The sequence below is a fragment of the Fringilla coelebs genome (genome assembly GCF_963513975.1).
Source record: "Fringilla coelebs genome assembly, chromosome: 2".
Taxonomy (NCBI): Eukaryota; Metazoa; Chordata; class Aves; order Passeriformes; family Fringillidae; genus Fringilla; species Fringilla coelebs.
The window spans coordinates 24923382-24936893 of NC_140029.1; the positions used below are offsets into that span (position 1 = coordinate 24923382).

The 13512-nt window shown below is 41.8% G+C and overlaps 1 protein-coding gene across 2 annotated transcripts in view; it reads right to left on the reverse strand.

Annotated features, from left to right (window-relative positions):
• The window catches only part of COL4A1 (collagen type IV alpha 1 chain), a 121043-nt gene that overhangs the window by 70109 nt on the left and 37422 nt on the right, over positions 1-13512 (reverse strand). For both annotated transcript variants that reach the window (XM_084223487.1, XM_084223486.1), the window contains exon 2: positions 2794-2844. In XM_084223487.1, coding sequence (XP_084079613.1) covers positions 2794-2844 — 51 coding nt within the window. The remainder of the gene's footprint in view (positions 1-2793; positions 2845-13512) is intronic.

Genomic DNA, 13512 nt, shown 5'->3' on the forward strand with positions numbered 1-13512 from the left:
ATTTGGCCAAATGAATTTTAATTGAACTCTAGTCTGGAACTTCTGGGTCTGGAACTTCTTCCCACACTACACTAGGAAGTATCCCTCCAGATGTTAATAATTAAGGCATTAAAGAGTAAACCCAGCACCCACTTCCGCAGCTCCCGGGGCTCCCATGGCAGTGAAGTGGTGTGGGTGGATTGCTGAAGAGTGTGGGAGGATTGGAAAAGGCCCTTCAGCATTTGTGCACTTCTGCATGACATGGAAGCCAGATCAAAAGGGTTTCCAGTGTAGGCAGAATGTTGGCTGAGGATGGTGGAGGGTAGAGTGGATATGTCCTCCCACATGAGAAGTGGAGAGCAGATGTTCTTTTATGTGGTCTCCTGAGGTACCACAGGAGCTGGGCATGGCAGCCTTCTCCTAGCCCAGATCTTGGCTAAAACCAGTCTTTCTCATCTGTCCTCTGATTAAGAAACATTCACATAGATTTTTGAAGTAACAGGTACCATTACTGATGTGTGTGTTAATGGGAACCACATTTAGCAGGGATGAGTTTCAAATCTAAATGCATTTGTTGGAAACAGAAATTACAGAAATAATACAGGGGAAAGCAGGAAGGATGCTCCCCTTACTTTCCCTCACAAGGCTCTGTCTCCAGGCCTGGGACCAACTGGCAGGCTATCCTTATTCTAGACAGACATCAAACGTAACAAATCAGGATAAAAAAACTACACAGGGCTGAAGGGCAGGGGGCAGATTTTTTTAAAAATAAAAGTCAGTTATCTGTTCAAAATTTAAGTATGTTTGAAAAATAGTTAACATAATGAGCAAGCATTGAGCTAAACCAGATTTATGCATGTTAAATGCATTCCAAAATACCTTCAAATGCCTGCCTTGACTATTGTTTTCTAGGTATAACTAGACATTCACCTGTCCAGATGTCTCTAATGTCAATAACTACATTTCCTATAAAGTATAAAATTATGTGAATACTTCATTATATGCCTGCTTAAAGTCAGAGAAATTTGTGATGGAACCCATTAGGAAGAGTGGAGAGTACACTGACACACTGGAACTTAATATGCCTTCAGTTACTATGGACTGATCTTTTTCTCTCATCAACATTTTTAAACAGCCTGCATTAATGTGAGGTAGTTTTGGATTCTAGCATATTGGACAAGCATCTATTTCTTTTAAACAGAACATTTTGAGACGTTCTCTGTACTATGCAAATGAAAAATGCCAGCAAGAGCTCTAGACAGGAACTCAGCTGGAAATAAATGAAGCATAAGGCTTAATACTATTTATTTCCCCAAGGTATCATTTTTTAAAATTATCTTTTTACAAGATGCTGGCATACTCTGTGAACTGAAAACTGATGTCTTTCAACAAAAGGGTTATAATATGTCTCCTTGATTACACCATGACTCATTTGTACTTGTTACTGAACAATAAGATCAAGCTATCAAGGAATAAATTCAGAGTTTTGAACCTTTCCCAAATCTTTGCTGTATTTGTTTTCAATATATAGTTGACTTTCATTAAACAGACATTAATGGGTCATTAAAAAAATGAGACTCCATTTGAATGATGCTCTGGACCTTGATACTTTTTATCTGTATCAAAAATTCATCTATGCTCTGTTACAAAGAAAATTATCTTGCTTGGGTCTCCAATTAAGTAATTTACATTCCTAGTTCTGGAAAACACCAAACAGACATTCTTTAATCCATCATCCATAAATATGCAGCTATTGCCTTTCAGACAGCACAGAACACCAGCTGTCTATTTATTTCAAAGAACAAAACAATCCCCAAAACAAAAAGCAAACAACCCCCATCCACCCCCATCTCTTCCAAGAATTCCTTTGGGTGACCTAAACAACTTACCTCGAAACACATACCCAAAGCAACCACAGGATGAGAAAACTAGTTTACATTCATTTAGAATGGTAGATGTACAGCACATTTGCATGCACAAGAGAACACATCATAGATTAAAATCTCTACAAGCAAAATTGGAAGAGATAAGGAGAGTGGTTGAATGTCTATAATATTTACAAAAGCAGGTAGTTTACAGGGGGAATTCGCAGAGTGCTTAAGTGCACTGTAATTTTTCTTCACTGTAACTGCTTTAAAAGAAGACTTTAAGTGCCTTTTTTTGTTTCATATACCAAAAGTTTAGATGACTGAATGAGAACTTTAAAACTCATTTGCAAGGTTCTGTCAAAAGTTTTAAATTTTTTTTTCTTGACCTGCAACACTTTTCTGTATCTAAGTTGATCATTAACCTCCCTCCTCCTACTGCAAGTCTTTGCCTCCCAGGGCTAACCCTGGTCAGGGAACATTGATTATGATGCATCACAGCCATCTTGGAGGGCAGTCTTGCATGGCATGCTGAGAGGAGCATTTCTGAACTGAACTGAACTGCTTGCCCCACTTCCAGAGGAGGTCAGGATGTCAAGCCTGCTACCCACTGAAGAGGCTGGAGATGAGGTGAGGGAAAGGTGAGAGTGATGGGTTAGCATCCCACTCAATGGGGAAGGAGAGAGGGCACGGCCACATTAGGCTGGGGGCTTCACTCCAGAGGGAGGGCATTCACCTGCCCCCAGCCCTGGCCCTCCTGCCCTCTGCAGCCACAGCCACAGAGGTGGCTGCTGCTCAGAAACCCTGCTGATGGCACTGGCCTGGCCTTGGCAATGCTCCCTGGCAGTGCAAGCCTTCACTGAACCCAGTAACTCACCTGGCTCCCAGTAGATTTTATACCCTGTGGTTGAAATTGGCAAGATAATGAAATGGGACAGAGCTGGCTTACCTTTTGTCCTTTTACTCCACTGCAGTCACATTTTCCACAACCAGAACATCCCTGAAAATAAAAGAAATTGAGAATTAAATGTCTGAACTGGGTGACAGGCAGAACACACTGCAATGAGCCAGGGATGTCAGCAGCACCCCGCTGACTGCAAGGCTGGCCAGAGCAGGGAAAGCTTGCTTAAGCCCATACATGGGCTAAATAACATGAGAGAAAGCAGATTAACTGGTGCACAGGTAAAATCTTACAGTCACTTTGTGTTACCAAAGATGCCCTTAGGAGCATCAGGGCTACTGTCTAATTTTCCTCCTCACAGTCATGAAGCAACTGGTAAGCAACTCAGCTGTCAATTGCTTTTACTGTTGTAATGCCCCTCAGAAACAAACTATGAGGAAAAGAAGCAAAACATCTGTATCAGTGAATATTCCACCAATGCACAGGAGATCCTTCAGCAGCCCCTTCAGGCCATTATTCAGAAGCAGACAGGAACAGCACCTCCCCTGAGACAGCTTTCAGCACAGATGCTGGGCACCTGTCCCTCTACACCTGCAGGCTCCACAGTCTACTGGGATCTCAGTACTGCTGGGAAATGAAAAGAAAATGCCCCTAATCCGTTTTGCATTTGGAAAGCCCCCAATGAGACCAACAAATATTACCCCAGATAGTTAAACAATACAGTAACATTTTTACTTGGCAAATATATTTTACTTTAAAGTAAAGCATCAAAGAGAAATGGGGCTTTAATACTTTAAAAAAAAAAAAAAAAAGGGGGGCTGTCCAATGAAACTACAGTGCTATCTCCTGAAAAATTTATTGCTTTTGTTGACACTTTTTTTTGTATATGTACATCCACTGAATTTGTTTCTTGAAGTAGAATTTTCTCCATACTGACATAAAGCAAAAATAGTTACAAATTTTCATCTTACATTATTACACCATGTCATATCATAAATTCACACAAAGGTGAGAATTAACATTATTAGAATGAGTTTTTATGATATAATGCAGAAAGAGAACTGGACCTGAAGACAACACCAAGACATGCTGCAGTGCAACCTCAGCAAGGATCAGAAGGGAAACGTGCCACCCACTGAATAATCAGCTTTACTCCTTGCAGGACATGGTTATGCCTGGAAAAACATTGGGTCTCCCATTACAAGAAGTGACCTGGTGTGACCTCTCTTAGTTTTTCAGACCTGATGAGATCTCAGCTGGAGGACGCCTGCTTGCAGCTCATACTTCCTCCTCCAGGATCATGGAGAATGTTATCAGTTTTATCAACACATCCCCTAAATTCAGGAGAAGTCTGTTTTAATTGCGTCTGGGAATGTACTTAACATAAGTCCCTGAATCATTATAAACATCTGTTTTCAAGTTAATCCCCACATATTTCCTTCAGCCTATTATTTAACATGCACTGTTTTAGAAAAAAACTGTGTTGTTATTTAAGTATGGTTTTGTTCTCAAATTTAGCATAGCCAGAAGAATGGGCTTGTGCTTTCGAGCCTCTTTTTGTCCCCACAAAAATGAGTCCATTATATTCAATTTTTCCTGTTTTTTAATGCCTCAGATGAGAACAATCAAAGGCGAGGAAGGTAAGAAGGTACTGAGCACCAGGGAGCACAAGTGCACAAGGTCCTGTTTGGGGCAAGGGCTGCAGCATGCCATGCCAGAACAGGCACCTGCTCTATAAAACACTGCCTTTATTTTACAGTAACATCATCTCCTGCTGTCACTGACTGCAGCCTCTGTGGGTGGGTGGGAGGTTGGCCAGCAATGACAGCCACTGCTGAATAGCATTATCCTCAACTACTAAAATGCATTTAGAATCTGAGCAATGTGATAGCACTCTGCCTATACTAGGAAGAAGTATGAGGTTTTTCCTTCTGCTTCCCTGGTAGAATGGGAGGGCCAGACTGGAAGAAGCTTGTGGATCAAAGGTCACTTTAAGGAGGTCAAAGGGGCACTTAAGTAATGAGATGCTGGAAGAGAAAAGGATGATTATATAGCAAGTACAGGAATCATCACAAGGCAATTAAACTGAAACTATGCAAATTATTATTCATTTCTAAACTTTGGTTTTCAATCAGTCTCATGACATGAATAATCCACTTAATGATATCCCACTATATATGACTAGAGATATTGATACAAATAGAGAGAAATAACTTTGTCATATCTCCCAGACATCCTCATAGAGACAACGCCTTCCCCAGAAACTGCATGAAGCTTGGAACAATCACTGCTGTCCTCCAAGTGCCAAAACAGAGAAGGAACAGTGCTGGGCAGGAAGCATAATCTGGGGGGGGGGGAGTGGTAGATGAAAAGGCAGTCTCTTTATTCCTTGTCTAGGAGCCAGTTACAGGCTAATCCAAAGACTTTGGCCAGGTGCACTGCACCAGGTACCTCCTCTGTTTTGCATGGTACACTCACAATTGTCAAATAGCCATAACTTCCTTAAACCACAGGCCAGCCTCTCATGCAACATCAGAGGACATTAATTTTATCTTACTCCACCCACAAAATATAAGTCTGCCCAGAAGCAGAAGCTTATTTTAGTGATGCAAATTGTTTCATTTCTTGACAAGCATTTCCATTCCATTTCATTCTCCCAGACTGTCTGCAACTGATAAGCTTGGTGAATCATCCAAGCAAATCAGTATTAAACTATAAAAAGATTACATCCCTTCAACACGACACACACAGAGGTGCTCTATGCAGCCTGAGTGTTTGCCTAAAGGACACCTATCTATTTTCTATCACATTCACATATAGTTCAAAAAAAAGTCCTGCTAATGAATGGGCATTCCAATCTGCACCTCTAGATTCCATGACCCACACAATGAGCCTCACAAGCCTTAAGCCCTGTCAGTGACAGAGCTGAGAAAGCTGCTAAAATTCCCTGCAGCAGACGGAACAAACTCTGCTCTGCAAGGCAGCCTGTGAGACATCTGTCAGCTCGCAGCTACAGACTTGTTGCGTTCTGCCCTGCTTTTCCACGTCCAGCTACTTTCCTGGCATTTGAGGACTACTGCTTGGAACTTGCACAGGAACGATGCAAACAGCCTAGGAGGGAGATGACTGCCATATTTGGAAATGCACATCTCCAAAAAAATACAAAGGCAGAGTCAGTTCTTGGAAGCTACACTCTCTTAAAGAAGCGCATTTCTCAAGACAAAATACAGCTCCCTTTCCCACAATATCACCTCAGGCTCTGCTTACTGGATTTCAGTTGCTGAACAGCCACCAGCTTAGGCTAATTGCCTAGGTATCAATAGAGTTCACACTGTAGCCTGCAAAGCACAACTGTAAGGTAAAAATTTAATTAAACTCTCCCTGGTTACTTAACTCTGTTCATGTTAAAAATCTCATTCCAGGGAACATAGTCACTTCTCCTGTACAAAATAGAATGTCTTTCAAATAACAGAAAATACTGTGGATAGGTGAGGCTACAACAGAGATCAAAATTCTCTATTTACAAATTACCTATTTAATAGCCAAAGTGCTTCAAAAAGGTAAAAATAATCATAATTACTTCATCTTGTGATTAATTCGTTATAAAATGACAATTTCTGTTTAGAGGGGAATGCTTGAACTGATGATGTTTTCTAATTAAACAGTGAAGATTTCCCACTCTATATTGCTTTTGTTTAAACCCCAGTTTGAGCTGAATTCCAATTCCAGTTCCAAGCTGAAACACAAGAAAGGCTAAGCCAATAGGATGGCTGTTTGACAGTGACAGCTTTAAGTCTGAATCTCCTCTCTCCACAAAATCAACCCCTTTCCACCTGTGTGTAAGCCCAGTCTCTTGGAAGCCCAAGGGAGATTTATCCCTATGTAGCAGCCACTTCTTCCTAAGTGCACATGTATGCAACTCATGTAGCTGACATGAGAGCTGGATCAATAATATCTTCACATTTCACATCCCACCAAACACAGAAATAAGGAGCTGATGCCAACTGCAGGACACTTATCTTGCATTCCTCTCATATTTTCTTCTCTTTGCAGAATGTCAAAATAGCTCCCTGGCTGTATTACTATTCTTGTCTTCAACCTTTAGATATAACTACTGAATTAGCAGAACTGCTATTTTGTGTGCAAAGTACCACTAGAGGAAACCACTGTTATATTCCAGTTAAAATTAGTTTTTTGTTAACTGATTTTACAGTCCATTAACAACTTTGAAAAAAATCATGTAGCTAAAACTCCTGATTTACACTTAGCTAGAACAAAGATAACAAAAAAAAAAATCTGCACTGTTTTAGCAATTAGCAAAATTTAGTTATACACCCTTAAAGGAGTTGATACAAAGCCAGTTTTTCTGAACTGATTATTTGAACTTCAACTCTTAAAATGGTTTAGGAAAAGGAACATCTGCTATTCCTTCATTTTGGTGACTTAAAGCAAAGACCAGAAGTTGAGCACAGTTCTCATGTCTTTTGTAAACCCATCAATTTCAGATGTCTACAGACAGAAAAATAGCGGACAAAAAGACAGGTTTTTTTTTTTTAATGTCAGCAAGCTCCAGTCTTTCCTCCTGCCCAGAGTTATTTTTCTCATTATTAAAAAACAAAACAAACAAAAAAGACCCTTCACAAACCAACACTGGCAGCTTATCTTCACGTCCTTTTTTTTAAATTTTTCCCAGCAAATCATGGGTAGACTCCAGTTATGACTGTTCAGGGAATTCCCCAAACCAAGGGAAGACTTACTGGTTTTGAAACTTTAACCCTCTAGGTCAACAAATTAAGTTCAGCTTTCGTCAGCAGTGACTGGAAGCCTCTGCCATGCAGTAGCTATGTAAAGTTCTTGGTTGTGTCATTTCAATTTTCTGCAGACCCAGTCTTCACAGAGGACAGCAGAACAGTGCCATTCAAGATGTCCTGTGGGATATCATCTGCTTTCAATTGCCAGGACAGGCTGGAACAACTCTTCCCTAGGGTCCTGGTCATACCTGCTTGGTCTATGTATATATTTCAGAAGGCACCAAATGCCTGTGTTTAAGCAAGGGAAATAAATACAGCCCAATAATCTCCAAACACTCACTAAACTTCAGGTTTACAATACTCATTCTCCTGCAGACCTTCTTTGCTTGTAGGCTGATGTACATGAGTGTAACAGGAGGAAGTAGCAGTGGCTCCCACTCATTTCTCTCTGTAAATGCAGAGCCATTCCTCTAATATATCTTCTGGGGATTGCTCTGGACCAGATGAAAACAAACCTACACAGTGGAAAACTGTGGCACTTCATGATTACTTGCATGAGTTAAGCAGTCCTGTTAGTCTGAGGGGAACTTTAAGTTTAGAGTCCCAAATTCCAAATTAACATATTTGCAATATCTGGAAAAAATGGCAAGACACTTTCTGAAGTATTGCTGTGCATAATGAAATTTTTACTAATTACAACAATGCAGCTCTGGTTTTATTTAAAAGTTTAGCTCAGTTGATTGGAGCATGGTGCTAGTTATACCGAGTGTGGGTTCAGTCCCTGTATGGGGCCATTTACTTTAAGAGCTGGACTCAACAATCCTTGTGGATCCCTTCCAACTCAGAATATTCTGTGAGTCTGAGAAAAGCCTTGTACAATTTTCAGAAGATAATTAATTTTAAGAAAAACTCTATAAAATGCAATTGGAAAAAAAAATCATTATGGCTATTGGGACAAGAGGGGGTCGTTCATATATTTTTGGCACAGTTTTTCTGTTTGGCTAGTGGGAGGGCTGTTTTGTTGTTGTTTTTAGCATTACCATAATCATGCAGGATGTTCATACAAAAATTGCAGACAGACCACAGATTCTTATCTATCTCCAGTGTACTTCAGTCACTCAAAGGAATATTAGCAAATTTTCAGAATTTAGTAGATTTTAAAATAACTATTCATGAAAATATTTATTTTGTAAATTAGCATCAGTTGGAAGTACTTCACTTAAAATATGTTGAAAAAAGAGTTGTGTCTTCTTAATCAAAAGAATATCAGATTGCTGGCGCTGAAATGTTTTGTTGCTTGAACCTCATTTTTTACATTCTTTTCCAAATTCCCCAGGGGTCTATCCTGGAGGTAGGGTCATGGGACTACCCTAAAGGCTGCTTTGTGAATATGACGTTCCTGTTGGTGATGTGAACATCGTTTTCACAAAGTGATGCAAATCCAGGGGGCTTCCCGTTAGTTCACAGGAAATATAGTTATTCCTGTTGTTCCATATTTGGACAGAAACGACATTTAAAACAACTGTTTCCTCCAGCTACATTCTTTTACAGGAAGCTCTGGAAACAATCAAGGTATCTGCTTACTTAGGCAAATTTTCAGAATATCACATTATAGACTCCATACTGCACAGCTCAAAGCAAATAACTGGTTTGTGAATACATACTAAAAAAGCCTCCCATGAGCATTATCTACTAACAGGTCTGTTTCCATGAACTGTCAGATACTGCTCAGCCTCCAACAGAGAAGGCTGTATTTACCAATCCATCCAGTAGGCTTTGCACCCTTTGCCTATACAAGAACTCCACTGTTAGTTTTATTTTCAAAGAAGTGAAAAAAATTCCAGGTGCCAGTAAGGTCTTCTGGTGTTGCAGCCACTGGTGTTTCTTCACTGACAGCTGAGGATTAGAGCATGTTCCAGGGCTTCCTAACACCCAGTGAAAAGCCATTTCAGGAATACCTTTCAAAGGGCATGACCCTTCCTAAATTCAATTATGGTAATCACTGCTAACAATCCTCACTCAGCTCTTCTACTTTGTGAACAAGCAAACTAAAGCCAGCTGATACAGGTAAGAAACTCGCATTCCTCATCTTGCTAACATGAAAAAACCTGCAGAGAGGACAGGAAATCCTGTTGCAGAACCCCCCCATGGCTGTTGCATGCACCCACCTCATATACAACTACCTTGGAGCCCACAAAGCAAAGTGCAAAAGAAGTCCTGCACGGAAGAGATCCAAGCCCCCTGTCCTGTTAACTCGTGTGTTTGGTGAAACTGGCGTTAGCAATCCCCGTGTATACAAGTGCAGGGCTAACAAAACATCAAACTTCTTTCTTGTTCCTGAGGTGCAGAGGTTGTGGACTCTGAAACAAATCACACAAGTTTGTTCTTCTTGCTGCTTTATGGGATGGATCCATACAACCACTTACAGCACCTGCCAGAGGTACAAGGCTGGATCTAGCCATAACCTGGCAAAATGGTCAGTGTCATTACAATGGCGTGGTGGCTGGTGGTGCAAGGACAGGTGGCAGTTTTCTTGCTGTATTCTCAATAAATCCACACCTTCACTGTTTTCTAGAAATGCCTCAGAGTTCCTCTGGCCCCTGTGCCTGTGCTGTTCAGTGCATGACCCCATTTTCACAAGCACAGGGGGTATCCATAGCAAGTTTGAGTACGGGCACTCAGTGTGGTTAAAAGCCTGCCCCAAAACCATTCCAGCAGGCAGACAAAACACAATGCCACCAAAACTAGGCAGGGACTGAGGGAGAGGTGGTAGCGGCCACCAGTTCAGCAGGCAGTGCAGCCCCTCCCAGGCACCTTCCACCTCCCAGCATTTTCCCAACCCAGGCTGGAGGCAGAACCAGGATGAGAGGGAACTGCCAAGGTGGATTCCCTCCCTCCCTCCTCCCACAGGGAGCAACCCTCTCTAAGCAGCACTGGGAACGAGGTAAGATTCGGATGCCAGGGTGGCAACCAGCCCCAGAGGTGTGCCACCATGGGCCACAAAGGGCACAGGCCATCCCTGTGGCTGCTGTGCGTTTGGTCCTGATGGAAAAGCCACCTCTGCCACGCTGCCCACACAATCACTAAGTCTTCCCTTTAAACTTGCCTGGCCCCAGCAAGCCCCCATTACATGGGGGAGTGCATTGAAAGAGCAAGTCTGCAGGGAGGTGCAGCCCTCCTGCACTGCAACCCCTGTCCAGCAAGGCATTCTCATAAACCCAAAAGCAAAGGAGATGCATCAGGAGAGACATGCAGGAAGCCAGTGAAGCCATTTTGCAAATGTGTACAGAACATCCATGAGCACTGCTTTCCCTTCCCTTAGCTGATACACATGAACATCAACATAAACAAATACATTTAGAAGTAACAGCTTTTAAAAAACACAGTGCTGGGAAGCAGAGGTCTTCAGCCCCCACCATCCTCACCCAGACTAAATAAACAGAGAAGCAATATCCTCTTAGTTGGGACGCACACCAAAGATGTGAAAAAAGCACAGAAGATAAACTGGACTTCTGTGTTTGAGCACAGAGGAGAAACCCAAGTGACACACAGTCCAGCACAGGCTGCATTACTGCTGTGTCCTGAATTCACATCACTGAGCAGGGCTTTCCCCTGAGCAGGTTGTGCAGCTTCTATTTGTGCAGCTCCTCATTTTCTTTTACCACCCTACTGCAATGTGATCCATCACCAGTGGAGGAGGCTGCGTGCACTTCCAGGTAAAACCATCACCATGGGTCTTGCCCAGGAGGCCTCCTGCCTTCATGTCACATACACGGCATGACCAGGGTCCCCTTGCTCCTTCCTTAGTCCTTTGCTGCCCATCAGCAGTTCCTTACCCTCCAGCTCTCCCAAGCCTGAACTTGCATTACTTAGGAAACAACACGGCTTTATGTGGTATGGCTAACCTGCAGCCAGGCTCTGCACAGGCACAGGCAGCAGTTCCTCAGCGCTGCAATCACTCCCTGAAGCTGTGGCTGTACCAGCACAGCACCAACATCCGCCACGCACAGCCCCGTCTGACCTTACCAGAAGATTTGCCCATACCTGTCAAATGTTGCAGCTTCTGCAAGGAAAACCTTAGTGGATGGAAGACTCCACTGACCTCCATGGCATATTGCAGGTATATATACAACTTGCCTCTAAAACCCTTCCAGGAGGTCTCTGTCAGGGCATTTAAAGATTAGCAAATTTTACAAGAACATATGCAACTTCTCTTGCATACATTTATCAGAACTTTCCAAGTTCTGATTTCTCGAGTAAAACATGTTATCTTTTCTTCTGAAAGAAGCCTCAACTTTTTCAAGACTTCTGAAAATGAAATAGTAACAATTAATATAAACAATTTTAAATGCATTGTTTGCACTTCACAACACCAGCTTGCTCATCTCCTCAGTAATACTGAGGAGACAGGTAGGGTAACAATGGCCTCACTCTGGCCAACAGACTCAACAATGAATCACAAGATTGTTAACGAGCAATTAATTTGTACATTTTAAGAGCCTTATGGTATTCTGGAAACAGCAGTAGTAACCACAGCAGTTCAACATCCTTGTCAAACACAGGATTTAAAAAGCATGTAGCATGTTTAGTCTACTTAGCAGCCAGCCAAAATACACAAAAATTCATTTGATAAACCTACTTAACCCAATTTTCTTCCGCACAGATCTCAAAGTTCCTCCAAACAGGTTCATCCTATGTCAATATCACTGTTACAGGAAAAAAAAAAACAACCAAAAAACTACACCTGCATTTAACCGCCCTAGTGAAAGATTTCAGCCACTTCTTGCAGACAGGAACTACAGCACCATAGAAAAGGTCTAAAACTGGAAGAGTATTTTCAGAAATACATTTTTGGACTATTTGCATTATAATACTACCATAATTACTGCTTCTGGAATGGAAGCAGTATCAGAAGTCTACACCATGCATTTTCTCTCAAATATTTTAACAAATTGCCAGGTATCAATTTATCTGGGCACCTTCTCTTAAGCTCCATCTTACAACTTTAGTTCACAGTACACTCATAATTTTAGCAACAAATCACTAGTCATTCATCTGTCTGGACTCCTAAAAAGCCATAAGGGGAAGTACTGCTTTCTCTGCTCCTTAACAGGCCACTGAATTTTGTCTTTTGCTCCAGTCAAGGATGCCATTGATTATGACCTGCTTTCTCTTCAGGACACACCAACATCTTTTCTCCTAACGACTCTGCACAACCCAGAAATAATCTACTCAGTTCAAGCTACACTTCAAAGGACATTACTGCATATTTAAAGACTCCAGATGCGTATGGGTCTTTCTGACTGTTGAAGAGTCACAACTCTCAAGAGATATCCCTCTTAAATGCAAAGCTCATGGCTTAACAAAAGCCCTTGCTCAACAGAGAAGTGAGGACTCAGCTGACCAGAAGTCAAAAAAGTGGGTTTTTACTTTCCTTTGCTGTTACAAAGAAATGATCCCAAAGGACGCTTTATTCCTTTCTGAGAAACACCAGTTAAGCAGAAAGATTTGGGCTTTTCCAAGTGGTGGTGTCTTTTAAAAAAGAGTTTAGAGAGAAGAAAACAAGAGGAAAAAGAGACCCCAAAACAAACCTCAGCCCTCAAAACACGTGACATTCAGCAATTGGACAGAAGTAATTATGTGGGTATGGCTGAGAAGTAATTATGTGGGTATGGCCCCAAATCACAATTTCAGTTCAGAGGTCTGCTGTGCAAGACTCTATAATGCCCCTAAGGCACCACCTCACATCTGGAGCAAGGTGCTGGCTCTAGATCCCTCACAGACAATGCCAGCAGCAGGAAAATACTTCCCTCAGTGAACAACAGCCTCTGTCTTTAACAAACACACCTGGACACCCGTAGCTTATGACAGTTTTACTCCCTTCTACCTGACATCAACAAAAACCATGATGAGCTTTGCCACAGCCTCACCCTATGGATGGCAAAACTTCTCTGAGAATTAGGTGGTATGGAGAGGAGCCCACATCTTTTGTTCTCTGATGAGTAGCAGTATCACA